Genomic DNA, 19300 nt, shown 5'->3' on the forward strand with positions numbered 1-19300 from the left:
CCAGCCCACGGCTGCACCAGCCCCGCGACCAGCGACGGCAACACCTGCTCCCAAGAACTTACTTCTCCTCCCGACGATCACTTCCCAAGCTACCACGAGATCCTTAACAGCAAAGCCAGCCCCTCCCTGGACCGCCGCCTTCTCAAGCCCCTCGCGGCCGTGGACAGCCGGGACAAGCCGCCGGAGACACACACACTCACCCAGGTCCCGGGCCAGGACCCGGGGGAGTCAGCTCAGCGCCCCGCGCGGGTGCTGGCCAAACCCTCGCGAATGAATGGATGGAAGGTAGCGTGGGTGGAGGCGGGAAGAGCGAACGTGAGGAATCCCAGGCGGGCGGAGACCCCCGCCGACGGGGCGGGACCGACCGGACCCGAGAGCCCGGAGCCCAGGGTCCGCGTCGGGACCCGCGGGTCGGAGCGCGGCTGGGAACGGGCGGGCGTGGTGGCCGCAGGGTTCCCGCAGTCCCCTCCCGGCCTTCGGCCTGAGCCTCCGCCTCGCCTCCCGCACACGGGCGGCCCCGGCCGATTCGCCCACCGAAGCAGAGGGCCGGCTCGGGACCCGCGCCAGCTCACCTCAGCGCCACCGGCAGCACCGCGCCCGGCACCGGCTGGAGCCCCGCGGGTCCGCGACACCAGCTGATTCACGGGGGGCGGGGCCTCCAGGACGGGGCGGGGCGGCAGGGCGGCGGCGAGGGTGCTGGCGGGCGGGAACTGCTCCCGGCGTCGGTCAGGCTCGGCCAGGAGACGGCTCACGGCGTCCCGTAGGGCTCTAAATTCCTGAGGATGCTCAGCGCACGCCCAGCCGCGCTCCCCGAAGTGCGGCCCCTCCCCTCGGTCAAGGCAGGGCCACCAGTCCTAGGCCGCGCTTCGGGGATGACGTAACACGGAGTCGCCCGGGCCTAGCTACCCGAATGCTTCCCTAGTAACGGAAGGCAGGGAAGGTGTCGGGGACCAGCTGTTGTATTTTTACACCTTCAAACTGCAAGAGCCGGTGGTATAAAGCGAAAAACATAACCTAACTTCAAACTGCCTTGTGGACACGGCACCCTACCCGGCGATCGCCTCCCGCCCCCTGGAATGACGTCATCTCCATGCGGCGCCCGTTTGGGCGAAATGTGGTAAAAGGAAGCAAACCAATCTCTACTGTTACTGCTTCAGGGTCCTCCGATATAGTAAGTGAGGAAAATCAATTCGCTTGCTCCTTGCAGTAGTTATGCAACAGGCTGTCTCAGCCATGCCATCACTCCGTGAAGATTTTCCCAAAGAATGTCCACTCTGGGCACGCTGTGGGTGCAAGCCACCTACTGCTAAGCTAGGTGTTGTCACTGTAGGTGCGGATCTGTTACAGCACCCACCCTTCTGGAGTAGTCACATGGTCTGAAGGCGCTAGTGCGTACCGCCTCGCATTCACTAACACTGCAACCCATTGCTTCCCCAGGCTCTAATCACATTCAAAGCTTATTCTCCCACGGGTTAACCACCATAGTCCGCAACTCGGCACCACTGCACACCAAAGGTGTATCACCGGTCTGGACTTCCACATAGCCAGGAGAACTTGCCGATCTCCTTTGGAAAGCATTTAAAGAAAAGACAACGTCCATACATTTGTAAGCAAAGTAAGAAAACACTAGACCTGAATTTCCCTGATTCCTTTCCAACAGCTGTTACAGCCCTAGCCTTTGCCTCCTTCTCCCTAGAGATGTTCTGTGCTCTCAGGAATCCGTTCAATGTCGACAATGCCCACGTCACCATGTACCCCGAGCCAAGCGGAGGGACTAGGGTTACAAAAAGAAAACATGCAGTGGGTCATTCTTGTAAAGAGAATGCCATTTATTTGAACTTGGCCTGCCTTTTTATAGTCTGCCTAGTTCCTCCCAATATTTTCCCAAAGCTCAAGCAACTCCTAAAATCCCTCGGAGGGCATCTTGAAAAAGGAGAAGCAGGGAAGAGGGAACTTGCAGTCAAGCCAGGGGCTAAATGTATCAGGCCAAGATTGCCCATCTTGTTACCCCTTGAGACACAAGCTAAGCTGTGGAGTTAACCCTGGGGAGACCAGGAACTGCAGTTCAAACTCATTGTCCTCTCAGATCCTCTTGGAGACTTTGCTCAACTATGCATCCTTCCTCTTCCTGCATTTTCACCTCTCTTCTTCAGTATATGTACGCCTGTGCCTTTCTACCTTATCTTTTTCTCTGTCCATCTTTACTTTGCACTAATTTTCTATCTTTCAGTCTTCCTCTTCCCAATCCTTGATCCCTGCTTTTTCAGGTCTGCCAAAATCCGTAGTCACATCCTGACTTTTGAAATCGTATGATATGTACAATGAATGCATCCCATTCAACCACTTTGAAGCATAATCTATATGTACTTGTATGGAATGATCTGGAAGTTAGGCTGGTAAAACAAAAACAGACTGCTGTTTAAATATGTGTATAAATATTCTATCAGATGGGCATACATAAGTATTCAGGAGATGGATGATAAATATACACCTAGCTATAAACAAAAGGCATATAATCTTATAACTGCAAATATTTCTCTGAAAGGTTGCGTTCAACCATGGCTTGTAGGAGGACATTGTGACCCTAGAAGGTCAGCGAGTACATGATTACAGTTGATTGGACAATATTTCTATGAGAACACCGGATACCTTTTGTATAACTGATTGGATATCATTTGTATGAGGACAGTTGAGTGGACAGCCTGTGAATGAGAGCACTTGGTAGAATACACAAAGACAAAAGGAGTTCCAAAAGATAGTACAGAAACAGTTGATGGATTTTGTTGATAAGCTCAATACTTCCTCCCTTATCCCATATGACCCTCAGTGTATAAAGTCTGATGCCACTAATAAACTTTAGCTTTGACCATCAGTCAGAGTCCACGCGTGTTATTACCGGCTCTGTGCACCAAGTCCATGGCTGCGGGACAGCGACAATGGCTGCCAATAAGAAACTAAGAAAGAGAAGAAAATTCATCCTATAGCCTTTAGTACTGTTTGAACTTCTAATCACTTTTTACATTATTTTTAAGACAAACACGAAAGCTGGCAGAGTTCTCAGTTTTGCCTGCCTTTTGTTCCTTTTCTCCTTAAGGAAACACCCCTTCAGATCGATGACCTTTGCAGACTCTTTCCCTTGCCCCTTGAATCCAGGGATGAAGGAAAAACCTGTTGTGCCATGATTGTGATGTGTCAGGCAGCGCTGGAGGAACATGCTAATGAACATCCACTCTGCTGGTGTGGCAGAAGTCTCCAGGGATGGCAGCCCTCCGTCTCCCTCTGAGCATTCAGAGAGAACTCTTCTCTTTTCCTGGATGTGGGCTGACCCCAGGTGATTCTTTTTAGCTAAGAGAAGTGAAGATCTGAATCTTCTAAATCAGGGCTTTCAAGAGAACGTGCAGCTTCTATGCCCTTTTTTTGGGTAGCCAGCTGGCATGCCCTTGGGAAGCTGCAGCCAGGTGGCAGTGTCAACAGAGAGGCCACGTGGAGCGGTGCTGAGGTGCCACATGTGTGACTGGAGTTTTCCAGAACTTCTAGGCCAGTCCCATCATCAGGTGACTGTTGTTGGGTGATTGACACCAGCCAGTGCCAAGTAGGGCAGAAAAATAACTTAGTCAAGCTCTTCCTGAATTCCTGACCCAATTCCTGAGAAATAATAAGTTGTTGCCTTAAGCCACTGAGCGTTGGGATGGCTGGTAACACAGTGCTAACTGAAACAAATGAGAAGAGCTGGAAAGAATAAACAAATACAAAGTGGTAAAGAGGGTCATAAAAGAGACAAAATAGTGTAGTAGCTTAGACTTTGGATTTCAGCTGCAACACTTACCAGCTTTGTGACTGTGTAACAAGTAAGTTAATCAATTTTGTGCAGCTGTTTGTAGGGTTACATAATCCTTGAAAGATCTAATATAATTCATGGTCCATGGTTACTGCTGTGTGTGTGGATGTTGCTGTTGTCAACAATAAAGGTAAAGGAATGACAGGAGGGTGCAGTTTCATACAAAGTGGGCCAGTAGAGCATCTCTCCTAAGAAGGCATCTGGACCCAGCTCTGGAAGGCAGCAGGTGCACACCTGGCACTGTGGGGAAAGGGGACCTGTCAGTGCAAAGGTCATGAGAGCAGCGCAGTTGGGCAGAACAGTAAGGCTGGAGAAGCTAAATGAGGCCGAACCTAAACAGGATAAGGAAGAGATAAGAACAGCAGATGCTGATCCCTCAGAGGGGCCGCATTACCTGGTCAGTGGAAAGGACTGTGAGTTGATCTGATGGCAATAACCCTGGGGGAGTTTTCTCCAGAGGGTCTTGTAACGTGGCTTTCTGTTTAAAAGGGATGCCTCGTGTGCACTGAAAATAGAGTGTAGAAGTGGACGAATAGAGGCAGGGAAATCCTTAAGAGGCTATAGCTGCGGAGTTGTGATGGCTGAGGCTTGGGTACAATAGAGAAGGTGAAAAAATGTTAGATTCTGCGTGCATTTTGAAGTTAGAGCCTACAGTATTTGCTCATGGATTAGACATGAGCTTTGAGCTTAAAAAATAGCTCAAAGACCAAGCTATTGGTAAAGATGAGCTGTCATTTACTGAAATGGGAAAACAGCATGTTTGGGTCTCGAGTTCTCAGAATGTAGGCAGGCTAGCTTTCGTATGCTTGCTGATCATCTGGAAAGAAATATCAGGTAGGTAGTCATGTAGAGGAGTCTTGAGTTGAGGAGAAAGATTTGGGCTGGAGATATAACTTTGAACGCTCTAGGTAGGAAAGAGAACCAGTTTGAAGCCTGAGCCCGTGGACACCCTATTTAGAGACTGAGCAGAAGGGAAAGATCTAGCCCAGGATCCTGCCTGGTTCTCTAGGGAAAGAAATAACTTGTGTTCGGAAAAGAGGCAAAACCAGGGAGTGACTCGGAGGGATAGGTGGTAGAAAATGGCCTTCCAATGATCATGTAGTGGCTGGCAGGCCAGGTTCTGGGTTGCTGTTTTATTCTAAATGCATCACATTGTCTTGAGTGGAAATGGTCTTGGTTACATTTTTCATAGTGCATTCTAACTCTACATACAATCTTAAAAATATGATTAGTCAGGCTCAAGAATCAATGAATAATATTTTTGTTTAAGGTCGTTCAGACTACATAGACTATGGAAGAGCTAGGAGCAATCAGGGTCACTGAACAGAACTTATTGCATTAGACAAGGTGAAAGCTGGTGATGCCTTAAGCAAGGTAGAGAGTAGTGTTAAATGGAAAGTACAGCGACTATTGTTTTAGACAAGGCTCCTGCACTAAGCCCAAATAGACCACACAAAAAAGCAAAATAAGAGCCATTCGTGCTAAGTTTTACTGTCACCAAGTGCAAACTAAATTGATATCCGATCTTAAGAGAGATAACAGCCGTATTTCCTACACATCTCAACTTCAATAGCATTATAATGAAGCTACCTTTCCTTCTTTAAATAAAAAAAAAAAAGACTTACTTATTTATTTGAAAGAGAGAAAGTAGAGACAGAGACAGAGAGAGCCTGTACTGGTTCACTTCCCATTTGGCTGCAAAGTTGCTCTGGAGCAGTGAGAAGCTAGGAGCCTAGAATTCGATCTGGGTCTCCCATGTGCATGGTAGGGGACTGTCATCCCCTGAGTTTCCAACCACATTAGCAAGGAGCTGGATTAGAAGTCAAACGGCTGAGACTCCAATCAGGGCTCCAGTATGGCACCAGCTAAGCTGCTGCCTCACAACCATGGCACCACTCCCTCTACTTGAATCCTTGTGGAAAAGTGGCCCAAAGTAACCTAATGTGCTATCTCCTTGTCACACCTTACCAAGAAAGTAACTGAAATGACCAGTCCGTTCTTGTTTCTACTTGTCAACTCTCCCCTATCTATAAAACCAATCTCTTCTTCTGTCAGCCCATAGAACACTTGTGCTATTTCATGGAATGAAGCAATTCCATTTGAATATCCCACCCTGGACCCTACACCATTTCCTCTTCCTCACAGTTCACGAAATTCACGCCAGTCTAGCCATCCACCAATCAGATGTAACCTGGCATTCCACCCGAGAATCCCAACCCCAATCTTCCAGCCCCTTCCTCAACCCCACCCACTCATCCATCATCTCTAGGCATTCACCTGCAGGCACCAATCCCCTGGGGCCTACCCTCAATCCCTCCCAATCCCCGCCCCCATACCTTCCAGACAAAAAGGTCTCCTGGTGCGATTCTCTATCTCTCTTTCTCTTTCTCTTTCTCTTCCTCTTCCTCTTCCTCTTCCTCTTCCTCTTTCTCTTCCTCTTCCTCTCTCTCTCTCTCTCTCTCTCTCTCTCTCTCTCTCTCTCTCTCTGTTTCTCTTTCTCTTTCTGTTTCTCTTTCTGTTTCTCTTTCTCTTTCTCTCTCTCTCTCTTTCTCTTTCTCTCTTTCTCTCCTCTCTTTCTTTCTCTTTTTCTCTCTTTCTCTCTTTCTCTCCTTCTCTCTTTCTCTCTTTCTTCTCCTTCAGTCCTCCCTTTCTCCCCTTCCCTCTTTTTCTCTCCACTACCTCCACCCCGTTCTTGCCCTGCTGGAATAAACCTCCTAAGATACCTCGTTGTGTCTGGTGTTTTCAGCTCACGGTAAAGAACCAGGTTGCCGGCGGCATGGCCTAGCGGATAAAGTCCTCTTGAACGTACCAGGATCCCATATGGGCGCCGGTCCTAATTCCAGCAGCTCCACTTCCCATCCAGCTCCCTGCTTGTGGCCTGGGAAAGCAGTTGAGGATAGCCCAAAGCTTTGGGACCCTGCACCCGTGTGGGAGACCCAGAAGAGGTTCCTGGTTCCCGGCTTCAGACCGGCACAGCACCGGCCTTTGTGCTCACTTGGGGAGTGAATCATCAGATGGAAGATCTTCCTTTCTGTCTCTCCTCCTCTCTATATATCTGACTTTATAATAAAATAAGTAAATCTTAAAAAAATAATACCATAATATCATAAGAACTAGAACTCTTCTCTTTTTTAAATAACTAACAATTCCTGGTTCTAGAGTTGTAAAATAATGCCAGCCAGGATCTTTACACTGAATTTGCTGTGATTTTAGGTTGGGGCAGCAATATGAATAAAAAATTAGATATGAACAGGTTTAAGTTATCCTCCAGAGGTAAAGTTGACGTGATTCAGTGATGGATTAGAAACAAGATTGGATTTGTATGTAGGCTGGGTTTTGTTTTCCCTAAGCAAGTGAGTGATGGATATTCCATTTTCTAATGTGGAGAAAAGTAATCAAAAGTATCATACCCTGGTTTAGAAGTCTGATTTTGATTTTGAGATTTTTTACTTCAGGATGCCTCTTAGTCAAGGAGAAATGTCACATAAACAGTTGGTATTCCTGTGAGAAACTGCAGCTAAGAAAAAGAGATTTGAGAATCACAAATACCATTCAATGCTGAGAAACTGGATGAAATCACCCAGGAGGAAAGTATAGATAGATTGAGGCCTATCTAGGACCACCCAAGCTTGGGAGAAGAGCAGAGGAGAAGCCAGCAAAGATGATTGCAGAGAAGTCAGTGAGGATGTAGCAAGAAAACCATAGCATACACACTTCACAGAGATAAGAGACTAATGAGAATGGCAGTGTGCTCAATGATGTTTCATGCCTTCAAAGGGAAGCACAGCTCTAAGCAGTAGCCTTTGGGGGCCCAGCGCAGTAGCCTAGCGACTAAGGTCCTCGCCTTGCACCTTGCTCGTCAGGATCCCATATGGGCACCAGTTCTAATCCTGGCAACCCCACTTCCCATCCAGTTCCCTGCTTGTGGCTGGGAAAACAGTCAAGGATGGCCCAAAACCGTGGGACCCTGATCCCGTGTGGGAGACCTGGAGGAAGTTCCTGGTGCCTGGCTTTGGATTGGCGCAGCACTGGCTGTTGCGGTCACTTGGGGGAGTGAATCATTGGATGGAAGATCTTCCTCTCAGTCTCTCTTCCTCTCTGTATATCTGACTTTGCAATAAAAATAAATAAATCTTTAAAAAACAAAAGAAGTAGCCTTTAGGTGTCAAGAACATGGACTCTCTGGTCACTTGACAAAAGCAGGTTTGTTGCAGCAGCAGAAGCTTTATTGTGATAAGTCAGAGGGAGGATAGACGGTGAAGAATGAAGACACCCTGTGCAAGACAGCCTGCTGTGAAGGGGAATCAAAGACGAAGTAGCAACTGGAGAGGGTGTAAGGTCAAGAGATGGAATTGATACCCCAAACCCAAGTATTTAAGAAGACAAAGAGATGGAATGTTTACAGACCCAAGGAACCTTCTAGAAAGGACAATGGTCTAAAAAGATAAGATGAAAAAACTATTTAGGATGTCTTTTAAATGATGTCACCAACTGAAGATTATCAGTTCACGGTGCAGGTGTAAAGGCTAGATGGCTACTTGTCGCTGTCCCGCAGCCATGGACTTGGTGCACAGAGCTGATAATAACACGCGTGGACTCTGACTGATGGTCAAAGCTAAAGTTTATTAGTGGCATCAGACTTTATACACTGAGGGTCATATGGGATAAGGGAGGAAGTATTGAGCTTATCAACAAAACCCATCAACAGTTTCAATACTATTGTTTGGAACTCCTTTTGTCTTTGTATATTCTACCAAGTGTTCTCATTCACAGGCTGTCCACTCAACTGTCCTCATACAAGTGATATCCAATCAGTTATACAAAAGGTATCCGGTGTTCTCATAGAAATATTGTCCAATCAACTGTAATCATGTACTCGCTGACCTTCTAGGGTCACAATGTCCTCCTACAAATCCTGCTTCTGTGTTTTGTAAAATTAGGCCTGAAAGATGTAGCTGGGAGAACATGTTCTTGGAAGAGCAGAAAAATGGGGAGAAACAATATTATGTATTATACAAAGATGACTTCACCAGGGACCACATACCCTAACTGCCTATCATTCCATCTAACTCCTCAACATCCTTTTTTCCCCAGGGAATGACCCTTGGCTGCATATCAGGGATAAGGGCCTGCGATCATTATGGCTACTTCAAGCTGAGAAATGGGGTGGAGAGAGGGGGCCACAGCAGCCAGGTATTCTCCAGGGAATGCATCTAGGGGTCCTTGGTAGAAGGTAGAAAAATAACAGCTATAATTTCTCCAGAGCTAACATGGTTTTGAATTTAACCTAAATCAGAGTGGCACAGGAACAGTGAAAGGATTAACATTAACATTCATCATATAACAGCTGAGCATGAATTTAACATCAAAGTTTCTATACAGGGCCCGGTGGCATGGCCTAGCGGATAAAGTCCTCGCCTTGAATGACCCGGGATCCCATATGGGCGCAGGTTATAATCCCGGCAGCTCCACTTCCCATCCAGCTCCCTGCTTGTGGCCTGGGAAAGCAGTCGAGGACGGCCCAATGCATTGGGACACTGCACAAACGTGGGAGACCCGGGGGAGGTTCCAGGTTCCCGGCATCGGATCGGCGCAGCACCGGCCCATTGCGGCTCACTTGGGGGGTGAATCATCAGACGGAAGATCTTCCTCTCTGTCTCTCCTCCTCTCTGTATATCTGACTTTGTAATAAAAATAAATCTTTACCAAAAAAAAGTTTCTATACAGTTACATCTTGTTTAGCATTAACAGTTGATGAAAGTTTTGGTGGGGAATCTTAACTTACAATTTAAACTTTGCCATTTTTATCATTCAAGTATGATTTTACAGATTTTCGTGCATTTTAGGATAATCAAAACAGTTTTATAATTCTAACAAATCATATGTTAATAATTGAAAAGTAGAAAAGTCTTAGGCAGGTGAGCAGGGATATCTCCAACAACCTAGAAGTTAATCCTCTCCCTGTAAGTGTGAGGATCCCATATGGGCACTGGTTTGTGTCCCAGCTGCTCCATTTCCCATCCAGATCGCTGAGCATAGCCTGGGACAGCAGTGGAGGATGGCTCAAAGCCTTGGGACCTTGATTCTGCATGGGAGACCCAGAAGAAGCTCCTGACTCCTGGCTTTGGATCAGTTCAGTTCTGGCCATTGCAGCCATTTGTGGAGTGAACCAGCAGATAGAAGATCTTTCTTCATCTCTCCTCTCTGTAAATCTACCTTTCCAATAAAAATAAATAAATCTTTAAAAAAAAGACTATCAGTGCACAATCTGGGTTGAATGTACTCACAAAGGTAAGTCCTTTGATTGTAACATGTATTATGATAATTTATAAACCTCTGTCTCTTCTTAAGTCAGAGCTCTGAGATTTTCTCTGTTTTTAATCCCTAGAGACCAACAGCATACCTTGCACTTTTGTGACTGTTCAATACATCTGTTTATTGACATTTAAAAATTTAACAATTTGTTGAAATGCAGTTTGTTAAAATAGATTAAGTTCTCACCTCTTCTGTCAGCTTCCCTGGCTGCATTGGTTCTAGTCTGTCTATCCTGAGTGACTGCCCACTGAGTAAAATTAAGGAAGGCTCTTCACTTTCCTGTCCCTTAAATGTGTCACAGAAGACAACAATCTTCCTGCCAAAGGTCAAAAGGACAGAAAGCAAGGGCTTGTCTGTCTAGAGCATGAGTACATTGGAGGGTATGTGAAAGGAATGACTTGGGAGCTTAGTCTTAATCATACTAAATATACTTTATAATATAGTACTATTGAATACACGCTTCATTTGCATGTTTTATAAAACTGCATGGTTCAAAGAATCATCCCTAAAATACAAATGAGTAAATTGGGACCTGGTGGGGTGAGCATGATGCCATAGTGGATTGAGTTATCACTCTAGGATGCCCACTGTCAGAATACCTGACATCAAGTCCCAACTACTCAGCTTCCAATCAGCTTCTTACTAACACACATCCTAGGAGCCAGCACATGATGGTTCAAGTACATGGATCCCTGCCACTCCCGTGGGAGGTCTGGTCATAGGTCCAGATTCCTGGATTTGGCCTGGCAAAGCCCAGCCCTGTGTGTTGCAGTCATTTGGAGAGCTCTTTCTCTCTCACTATCCCTTCCAAATAAAATAAATTTAGTTTTTTTAAATAAAAAATATTCTATGAGAAAAACTTACAGGCTTTTGAAATAGAGCTATAGTCTGTGTATCTTATTCTGCTTAACCATTGACACATAGGTGTGTGTGTTAAAAAGGATGTTTAAGAACAACTTGGACATTTCTTTTAAAAAAAAATGAACACTGAATTTCTGAGAGATGAAGAGCTTAGAAAAGGAGCACCTGGACCCAGCACAATAGCCCAGCGGCTACAAGCACCCTTGCTCGTCAGGATCCCATATGGGCACTGGTTCTAATCCTGGCAGCCTCACTTCCCATCGAGCTCCCTGCTTGTGGCCTGGGAAAGCAATCAAGGATGGTCCAAGGCCTTGAGACCCTGCACCTGCGTGGGAGTCGTGGAAGAGGCTCTGGGTTCCTGCCTTTGGATCGGCGCAGCTCAGGCCTTTGCGGTCACTTGGAGAATGAATCAGCAGATGGAAGATCTTCCTCTCTGTCTCTCTTCCTCTCTGTATATCTGACTTTGCAATAAAAATAAAATAAATCTTTAAAAAATAAAATTTGAAAATAAAGCAAAAATATTAAAAAAAAAAAAAAAAAAGAAAGAAAAAGTAAAGGGGCACCTATCACTGCCAGCTGGCAGCACCTGCCTTTGTGTCTGAGTTTCATGCAAGAAACTAATGACCAGCATGAGAAGCAATGGCATGTGGTCACTGGGAGGAATGATTTAAATAGGAATGTGGCTACTAATCTTATTCCAAAAAAGTATTAGTGGATTGAATGACTAATCACCAGATGTAGGTAAGCAGATGCTAACATGTTTTTAAAATAGAAACACTATCAGAGAATTGTGGAAACATATATTCATAAATCTTGTAGCATGACACATAAGTAATTAGACATTAGAGCAAGCATATTTTAACGAAACTGAAGTATCTATATAAAATTTGCTTCTATAAACATACAAAATGTGCCTAATATGTTATAAATTGTATTGTTTTCTTGTCTCAGTTTTGTCAATGGAACCTGTTCTGTCGATGCATTCTTGCATTCCAATCTCATGCTGGACGTTGCAAGTCACTTTTTTTGGCTTAAAATCAAATGCGATAATCAGAGACAAATCGTCTCTTTTTTGAAATTGCATTGCATAACATATATATTCTATAAGCATGTAAACATTAGGTCCCCAACCTACACAAATGATAAAAATATCTCAAATACTTATTTGCAAGCAAATTATTTGAAACCTAAATGACAGTGAGGCGCATAACAGTTTACTTTCTGAACTAACCTACTAGTGTCATGAGCCGAAAGTGGTATTTTTACAGCATTTTGTAACCAAAAAACGAAGAAGGAAAACCCCTGGGTACTGAGTGAGGTGTCTTTTGCGAAAGCCAGTACTTACAGAGAAGCAGGTGTAAAGGACAGAGGTGAAGATTCCTTGGAAGTTGTGGAGCACAGAGAGGGAATGTGATTGAATGGGAAGAAAGCCCCATTCAGTCTGAGGTAAAAGGAAAATTGTGCCCTTATACGTTCACTGATCAAAATATCCTCCTGTGTTGAGTTTCAGTCAAGCGGAAAAAGTTAATAAAAGCCCTAACATTTGGGAAAATAGTTCTATAAAGTCCCGTGTTGCCAATCAGTTCTCATACTGCTGTCAACCCTTATGAACCTGCCCTATGCTCAAAGCAGGGCCAGGGGATGGAGAGGGTGGCAGGCTGTACCCTCAGCTGATTGGAAACTGTGGTACCCTTTGCACATACTGCACAGTTATCAAAGAGACAAACTCCTTGTGTTTACTTAGGATACTGTAGTTTGTTCATCTTGTGTTTTATCGTGTAACTTCGATTTTTAGTTAAGATATTTAGGAAATACTGCATTACAAGATTTTTAAAATTTTTAAAGGTCCATTATTTTATTTGAAAGACAGATGACACAGAGAGAGGGTGATGGAAATATTCCACCTGCTGATTCACTCCCTAATGGCTGTGACACCTGGGACTAGGCCCAGCCAAAACCATAAACTAAGACCTCCATCTACTAAACCAGGATGTAGATCTCCCACTTGGGTGACAGGAGCCCAGGTACTTGAGCCATCCTCTGCTGCTTTCCCAGGCACATAAGCAGGGAGCTGTAATGGAGGCAGGGTAGCCAGGACTAGAACCAGCACTTGGGTATGGGATGTTTGCATCACAAATGGTGGCCACAATACCAGCCCTTTTATTTATGATTTTTATTCCTGTTAATTACTGCATGGTTATGGTTCTTTGTTCCACTGTCCCCTGTGCACAGTGACAAAGCAAGCTGCCCAAGGCAGCCCACCAGACTAAGAGATTTCCTCATTTTTGATCTCTGTTCTGTGCTGTGGGTGTGGGTGTATACACACGTGTCTTTGCATGTGCTTGTGTGTCTGTCTGTCTCTGGTGGCATTATTTTCTTACATTGGTTTTCCACCTCCATTCCTGGCTGTTACAGGAGGCCTAGCTATGAGCATAAGCCAACTGACCACCGGGTACTAGGAGCAGAGAGAGGAACAAAGAGAGACAGTATTTCTTAGGTGGGCATGGACATAATGAATGCGCACAGGTTTTTAAGTACTTCATTTTTGAACTCGTGGTTCATTCCTCTACATTTCAGAGACCAAGTCTGGCTTGCCCGGCTCTGAAAATTGTGAGGCTGTGTATGTGGTGAAAGCAGTTAGACGAACAGGAAAAATTTCACAAAACAGCTTGGGTAGGGAGAAATGAAAATGGATTTTAAAAAAAAAAAGGATGTAAGGATAGACTTTAAGTGTGGCTATTAAGGCATTGCATGGGATGACTGCATTATAGAGTAGAGTAGCTGAGTTCAAGCCCTGGCTATGTTTCTAATTCCAGCTTCCTGTTAAGGAAGTAGCAGGCAATGGCTCAAGTATTTGAAGACCTGGCACCCAACTGGAAGACCCAGGTGCAGTTCCTGGCTCCTGACTTCCGCCTGGCTGAGGCCTGTCTGTGGGCATGGGGGAGTGAATCAGCAAGTGGAAGAGATCTCTCTCTGTCTTTCAAGCAAACAAATAAAAATTGCAAAGTAAACAAAATGCATATGAAAAAGATGGGCTGAGGTACAGTTAGCTTGTCTGTGAATAGTGAAGTCTGAGGAAAGTAGAGGTGATAGAAAGTTTTGGTGGGAGAAAGCAAATTCAGCCAGTTCTCCATGCTGGCCACCAAGTGGTGCTGTTGGTACAAGGCTGTCTTCTGTCAGGCATGGGGGAAGCCAGATGGGGCTCAGGCACCCTAGGTCTGAGCTGGGGAGAGGGAGTCTCAGAGGGTCTTCCACACCATTTGCAGGTATCAGGAATTTGCAAGCCAGGTTTTTGTAACTTGTGTGCATTTGTGGGCATGCTCTCACAGTGCACACACATCTTAAAGCGCTGCGAACTTGCATGCGATGGTTGTAAATGATTGTTGAGCTCCTGCTTTCAGTATGGAGAAGTGTAAAGGGTGAACTTCCAGCCTTGACCAACTTTCTCCGACTGAGCCGTGAACTTCAAGGCCATGTTAAAGAAGGCGATGGGAGCATTTAAATGCATTTCATGGAAATGAAGAATGACAAGGTCTACCCCACTGTCATCATCGTTCTGTAGTCAACAGGCTGAGCACTTTTTGGGGGGACGAATCATTCTGACTGCTCATGACAGGAGGAAGTGCCAGAAGGACAAGTGTGGAACTGAAGGCAGCAGATGGAGGAGGCTGACCTTGACCTCCACCTCAAGAATGTGTGTGTGGAGGAAGCTCTTCACAGGAGTTGGAAATACCATTCTAAGTACCAAGAAGCAAGCTGCACTTCCACACACAAGGAATGATGCAGTGAATGAAGATGTGCGCCTGTACTGGGGGTCCTGGTGCTTGCTCTTGGCATCTTTGTGTTTACTGGGTGAAAACATGGCTAAGAGTATAGGCTATACTATACTATACTATACTATACTATACTATAGTATCAGTGGGCTCAAATTCTGTTTGACACTTCATAGAAATATCGGACAATACCCAGCTTTCTCGTCTAAATTTGGGGGAGTCCATGACTAGATTAGAGAACTAAATGAATGTGAAGATTAGAGCAAGTTAATAACGTATTTGATAAAATGAGTAATGAAGAATCAAATACAGGTTTGAAAACTCCTTGGTATGACTGATTGTCACCCCATTCTTAAATTATATTAAGAAAGAAAATAGTCGAATCAGTTAAAAATATGAATTATGGAGCTGTCCTACCTTGGGTTAAATCCTGTCATATCTTGCCTGGCCTTGGGCAAATCATTGAATGCTTTGGCCACCAAGTGATAAATAAGTATAAGCACTAGCCTTCTACTATTGTCCCCTGTTTTCTATTTATCATCAGATTTGGACAATATATGTGGGACAAATTGCCTCACGGCTGTTTATCAACAGAATGTTGAATTGCTCTTTTAAAAATAATCTTACTGTTACATTGAAAGTGGAAGATGTGATACTCTGCTGGCTCTGTCTTCAGACCAGAGAGGGTGTAACTAAGAAGCCGTTGAACTTGACTGGACAATAAGATGCTGGACTCTATGTTTGGTATATGCTTGCAATGGGGGAATCTCAACTGAACTTGAACTGTGGTTATGCAACAAGGTGGAGGAATCCACCATGGTGGGAGGGCTTGGGGAGGGGTGGGGAGAATCCAAGTACCTATGAAACTGTGTCACATAATACAATGTAATTAATGAATTAAAGATAATAAATAAAAAAAGAAAGTGGAAGATGAAGTACATATTTGGTGCCCCTACTGAAGTGGGGGCCAAAGAATAGGTGCAAGTCATTTCAGGGATTTTTCCTCAGATTGAATTAAACCAACACACACACACACACACAGAATAATAACAAAAATATCGAGTCTGAAAAAGCATAATTTTCTTGATTTGCTAAGTGTGAAAATAGGAAGTCTTCCACTTTGTTTGCATCTATAGATCCCCAAGAATTTCCCATTTTGGGTAATGGGTCCTTTCTAAGCTATGGTGTTCAGTATAATTGCACTGTTTCTCAAACTAAGCCATTCTGTCACAAGAACACCTTGCAGTTAGATTTCCTTCCTCACCTATGACATGTCTTTTTTTAACCTGTCATTGTTTTGCAGGAGATTTAGCATGTGAGCCTGCACATATGGAATCACTCGGCATTCTTGAGCCTTCCATTTGCAGTAAGAGTTTTGATCCATAGCAGGTCAAGCACTCCTGCAGCTGGGAAGGCCTGGGTGTGGAGAAAGCCCAAGACAAGGCCAGGAGCATGGAATCAAAAGCTAGAAAACTCAGCATGGTAAGCAGGACATTTTGGCATCTTTGTGTAGAAATTCCCAGAGCTCCAGAAACCACTGTCTTAAATCAGTAAGAATTTGTGAATCTGGAAATTATGGTCAGCTTGCTCCACATTCCTTTTCAATAACTCACCAGCTCTGACCTTTACTTCTTCTTAAAGACTGTGAAGATAGAAGAATAATATGATGTCAAGGAAAACTCATGTGAATGAGCAAGTGAGATAACAAAAAGACCACCTAGACCTGTAATGGCCAATGCGATAATAATGTTCCCTACCTCACTATCATGTAGTTGTGTGGTTTGGTCTCAAAATCAGCATGGAGCTGGCACACATGAAGATGATGATGATGTTGCTAAGGTTGGAATGAAAGTCTCCTCTTACCCTTGTTAGAGTAGACAGAAATATGAAGAAGTAAGTAAACAAATGTATGGACTTTGTGTGAATATTTTTAAAAATATTTTTCTACCTGTTCATCCAGGAAAAAAATTGCTTTTATCTGTATTTTTCTGAGAATATTTTCTTTAAAAAAATGTTTATTTATTTGAAAGGCAGAGTGACATAGAGAGGGAAGGACAGAGACGGAAAGAGAGAGAGAGAGAGCTATCTTCCATTTACTGGTTCACTTCCCAGATGGCCACAATGACCAGAGGTAGGCCAGGCTGAAGCCAGGAACACCTTCCAGGTTTCCCACATGGGTGGCAGGAGCCCGGGTCTTTGGACCACTCTGTTGCTTTTCTGTGGCTATTAGCAGGGAGTTGAATTGGGACTGGAGCATTCTGGACACTATCTGGAGCCCATGTGGGATGCTGGCAAACAGTGATCACCATTTTAAAAAACTTTGTCTTTTCTACTTCCAGCATTATTTTTCTGGACTGTTTTAAAATTATATCATTCTACTTGTAAATACTTTAGTAGACATCTCTAGCCACAGAATTTTCGTGAGTACTATGCAAAGTAAGTACTCATCTAGGGCCCAGCATGATAGCCTAGTGGCTAAAGTCTTCATCTTACATGAACAAAGATCTTATCTGGGTGCTGATTCATATCCCAGCTGCTCCACTTCCGTTCCAGCTCTCTGTCTGTGGCCTGGGAAGGCTGTTGAGGACAGCCCAAAGTCTTGGGACCCTGCACCTGTGTGGGAGATCTAGAAGAAGCTCCTGGCTCCTAGCTTCGGATCAGTTCAGCTCTGGCTGTTGCGGCCACTTGGCGAGTGAATCATTGGATGGAAGATCTTCCTCTCTGTCTCTGCTTCTCTCTTTTAAATCTTACTTTCCAATAAAAATAAATAAATCTTTTAAAATTATTTTTATTATTTTATTTTGATAATCTTTACATAGTTGATTAGAGCACAATGGGTCGAGGGCTACAGGAAAGTGGGTAAGACCATTGTTTCCACATTCTCTCTCTCTCTCTCTTTTTTTTTTTTTCTGTATCTGGGGTAAGGTAGAAAATAAAGGAAGAAGTCCCACCCAGCCTCCCACCCACCCAGGGTCCCTGATGTGGGGCATGCTCCGAGAGCACTGCTCAAGTGGTTTTGAGAGTTCAGCACTTCTGAATTGCTGCCAATCTCACCATTCCAAACGTGATGAAATCTCTCCAGAATCCACTGGCTAGCATAATCCACCTTAGAGCCTCCATTTGCCGAGATTTTCCTCTCTATCACTCCTCTCTGTAAAAAATCGGACTTTCCAATAAAAACAAATCTTTGAAAAAATCTAATATATCTAAATTTATATATAAATATGCATTTATAAATGTCATTTTACAGAAGAGTTGTTAGAAACAGGATCCAAATAGCATTTATACATTGCGATTGTTTGTTATATCCTAAGTCTTTTTTGTTTTCTTCTGTTTTAATGGCATTGATTCATTAGAGAAACTTGTTAGAACCAGGTCCTAATTTGGCTGTTTCTGGAGTATTAATGTCCCTGTCCTCCAGGGACATTAATGATTCCATTTAGGCTTGCTTATTTATTTATTTATTTATTTCAGTCAAAAACACACCGGAATGGTGGCCGTGTGCTCCCTGCTGCACTGCACCAGAAGCCACATCACGTCTGGACAATGTGCTTGTTGTAAAGCTAGGACTGACCTGGGCTCAGCTGGTGTCAACCCAACCCCTGCATGGCAAGCCCCCTCATCCAGCTCTCAGCTAACCGTGTTAGCAACCACGGAGGACTGTTTGCTGCCATCTAGCGTTGCATTAGGGATTGCGTGATCCTAACTTGCTGCTCTGCCCGTCCTCCTCTAAGTATCAGCCGGAATTCCTCCAAAGAGGAAGAGCCCTGCCCCCATCAACTCTTTGATGACCCTACAGAAGCTGTTTGTAAAGACAAGACAAACAATACTTGTATGTTTTCTCCTTTACCAATACTCAGAGTATACACATATGCATTTGGAATCTCCATGTGACCACTGTTTAGAATCATTAGAAAGTTACAGATATTACATGTTTCATCACAGCCACTTCTCTTTTGGATCTTCAACTTAGCTTCTTTAGCTAGTGAGGATCCGTTTGAGATTGGTGTTCAAGTCTTTTTCATTTATTTATTTTTTTGATGGCTCCAGTTTATTTCCTCCCAAAAAACCAAATGAAGTGAATAATAACTTTAAGATTTTATTATCTTCATAACAAAGCAGAGGATGATGATTATAATGATAATCACTTGGCCCTTTCCCTTCTTATCTCCTCCCAGTTCAAGATGTTGACATCTTTCAATAGCCAGAATTCTCTTGGAGCTGCCTTGGGCTCTCCACACTCAAGCCTCAGCACAATCTTCTTTGTAGTTTTAGCCTTTTTCCAGAAAATCGACTTTGCCTGCCTGCTGTAGCCACTCAGCTTTCTATCAGAACACTGCTTCCCCTGGGCTTCCTGGAGTCTTTCCCCTTCTTACACTGTGTTACTTTGTGGGGCTGGTGCTTGCCACACTTGCACAAGGTCCAGCACGTTTTTGCAATGTTCACCATGTTTGCATCCTTTTGACTTGACTCTTCCTGGCTTACAAGGAGATGGGGCCCTCTTTCTTGATAA

The 19300-nt window shown here is 44.4% G+C and overlaps 2 protein-coding genes and 1 pseudogene across 6 annotated transcripts in view; 1 reads left to right on the forward strand and 2 right to left on the reverse strand.

Annotated features, from left to right (window-relative positions):
* The window catches only part of ALS2 (alsin Rho guanine nucleotide exchange factor ALS2), an 85827-nt gene extending 84729 nt beyond the window's left edge, over positions 1-1098 (reverse strand). For 3 of the 4 annotated variants that reach the window (XM_058664856.1, XM_058664854.1, XM_058664858.1), the window contains exon 1: positions 573-1098. The gene's annotated coding sequence lies outside the window, so the exon portion shown is untranslated. Of the gene's footprint in view, positions 1-200; positions 381-572 lie in introns of those variants that run through there. The other variant, XM_058664855.1, reaches the window with a different exon arrangement.
* Positions 1099-1461: 363 nt separating this feature from the next.
* CDK15 (cyclin dependent kinase 15) overlaps positions 1462-19300 on the forward strand; it is a 113187-nt gene continuing 95348 nt past the window's right edge. Inside the window, exons 1-3 of one of the 2 annotated variants that reach the window (XM_058664860.1) lie at positions 1462-1615; positions 13831-13958; positions 16094-16269. In XM_058664860.1, the coding sequence (XP_058520843.1) occupies positions 16240-16269 (30 nt within the window). In that variant the 5' untranslated portion in view covers positions 1462-1615; positions 13831-13958; positions 16094-16239. Of the gene's footprint in view, positions 1616-13830; positions 13959-16090; positions 16270-19300 lie in introns of both variants that reach the window. The other variant, XM_058664862.1, reaches the window with a different exon arrangement.
* On the reverse strand, positions 18879-19236 carry LOC105941847 (large ribosomal subunit protein eL42-like; annotated as a pseudogene).

The sequence above is a fragment of the Ochotona princeps genome, chromosome 5 (genome assembly GCF_030435755.1).
Source record: "Ochotona princeps isolate mOchPri1 chromosome 5, mOchPri1.hap1, whole genome shotgun sequence".
Lineage (NCBI taxonomy): Eukaryota > Metazoa > Chordata > Mammalia > Lagomorpha > Ochotonidae > Ochotona > Ochotona princeps.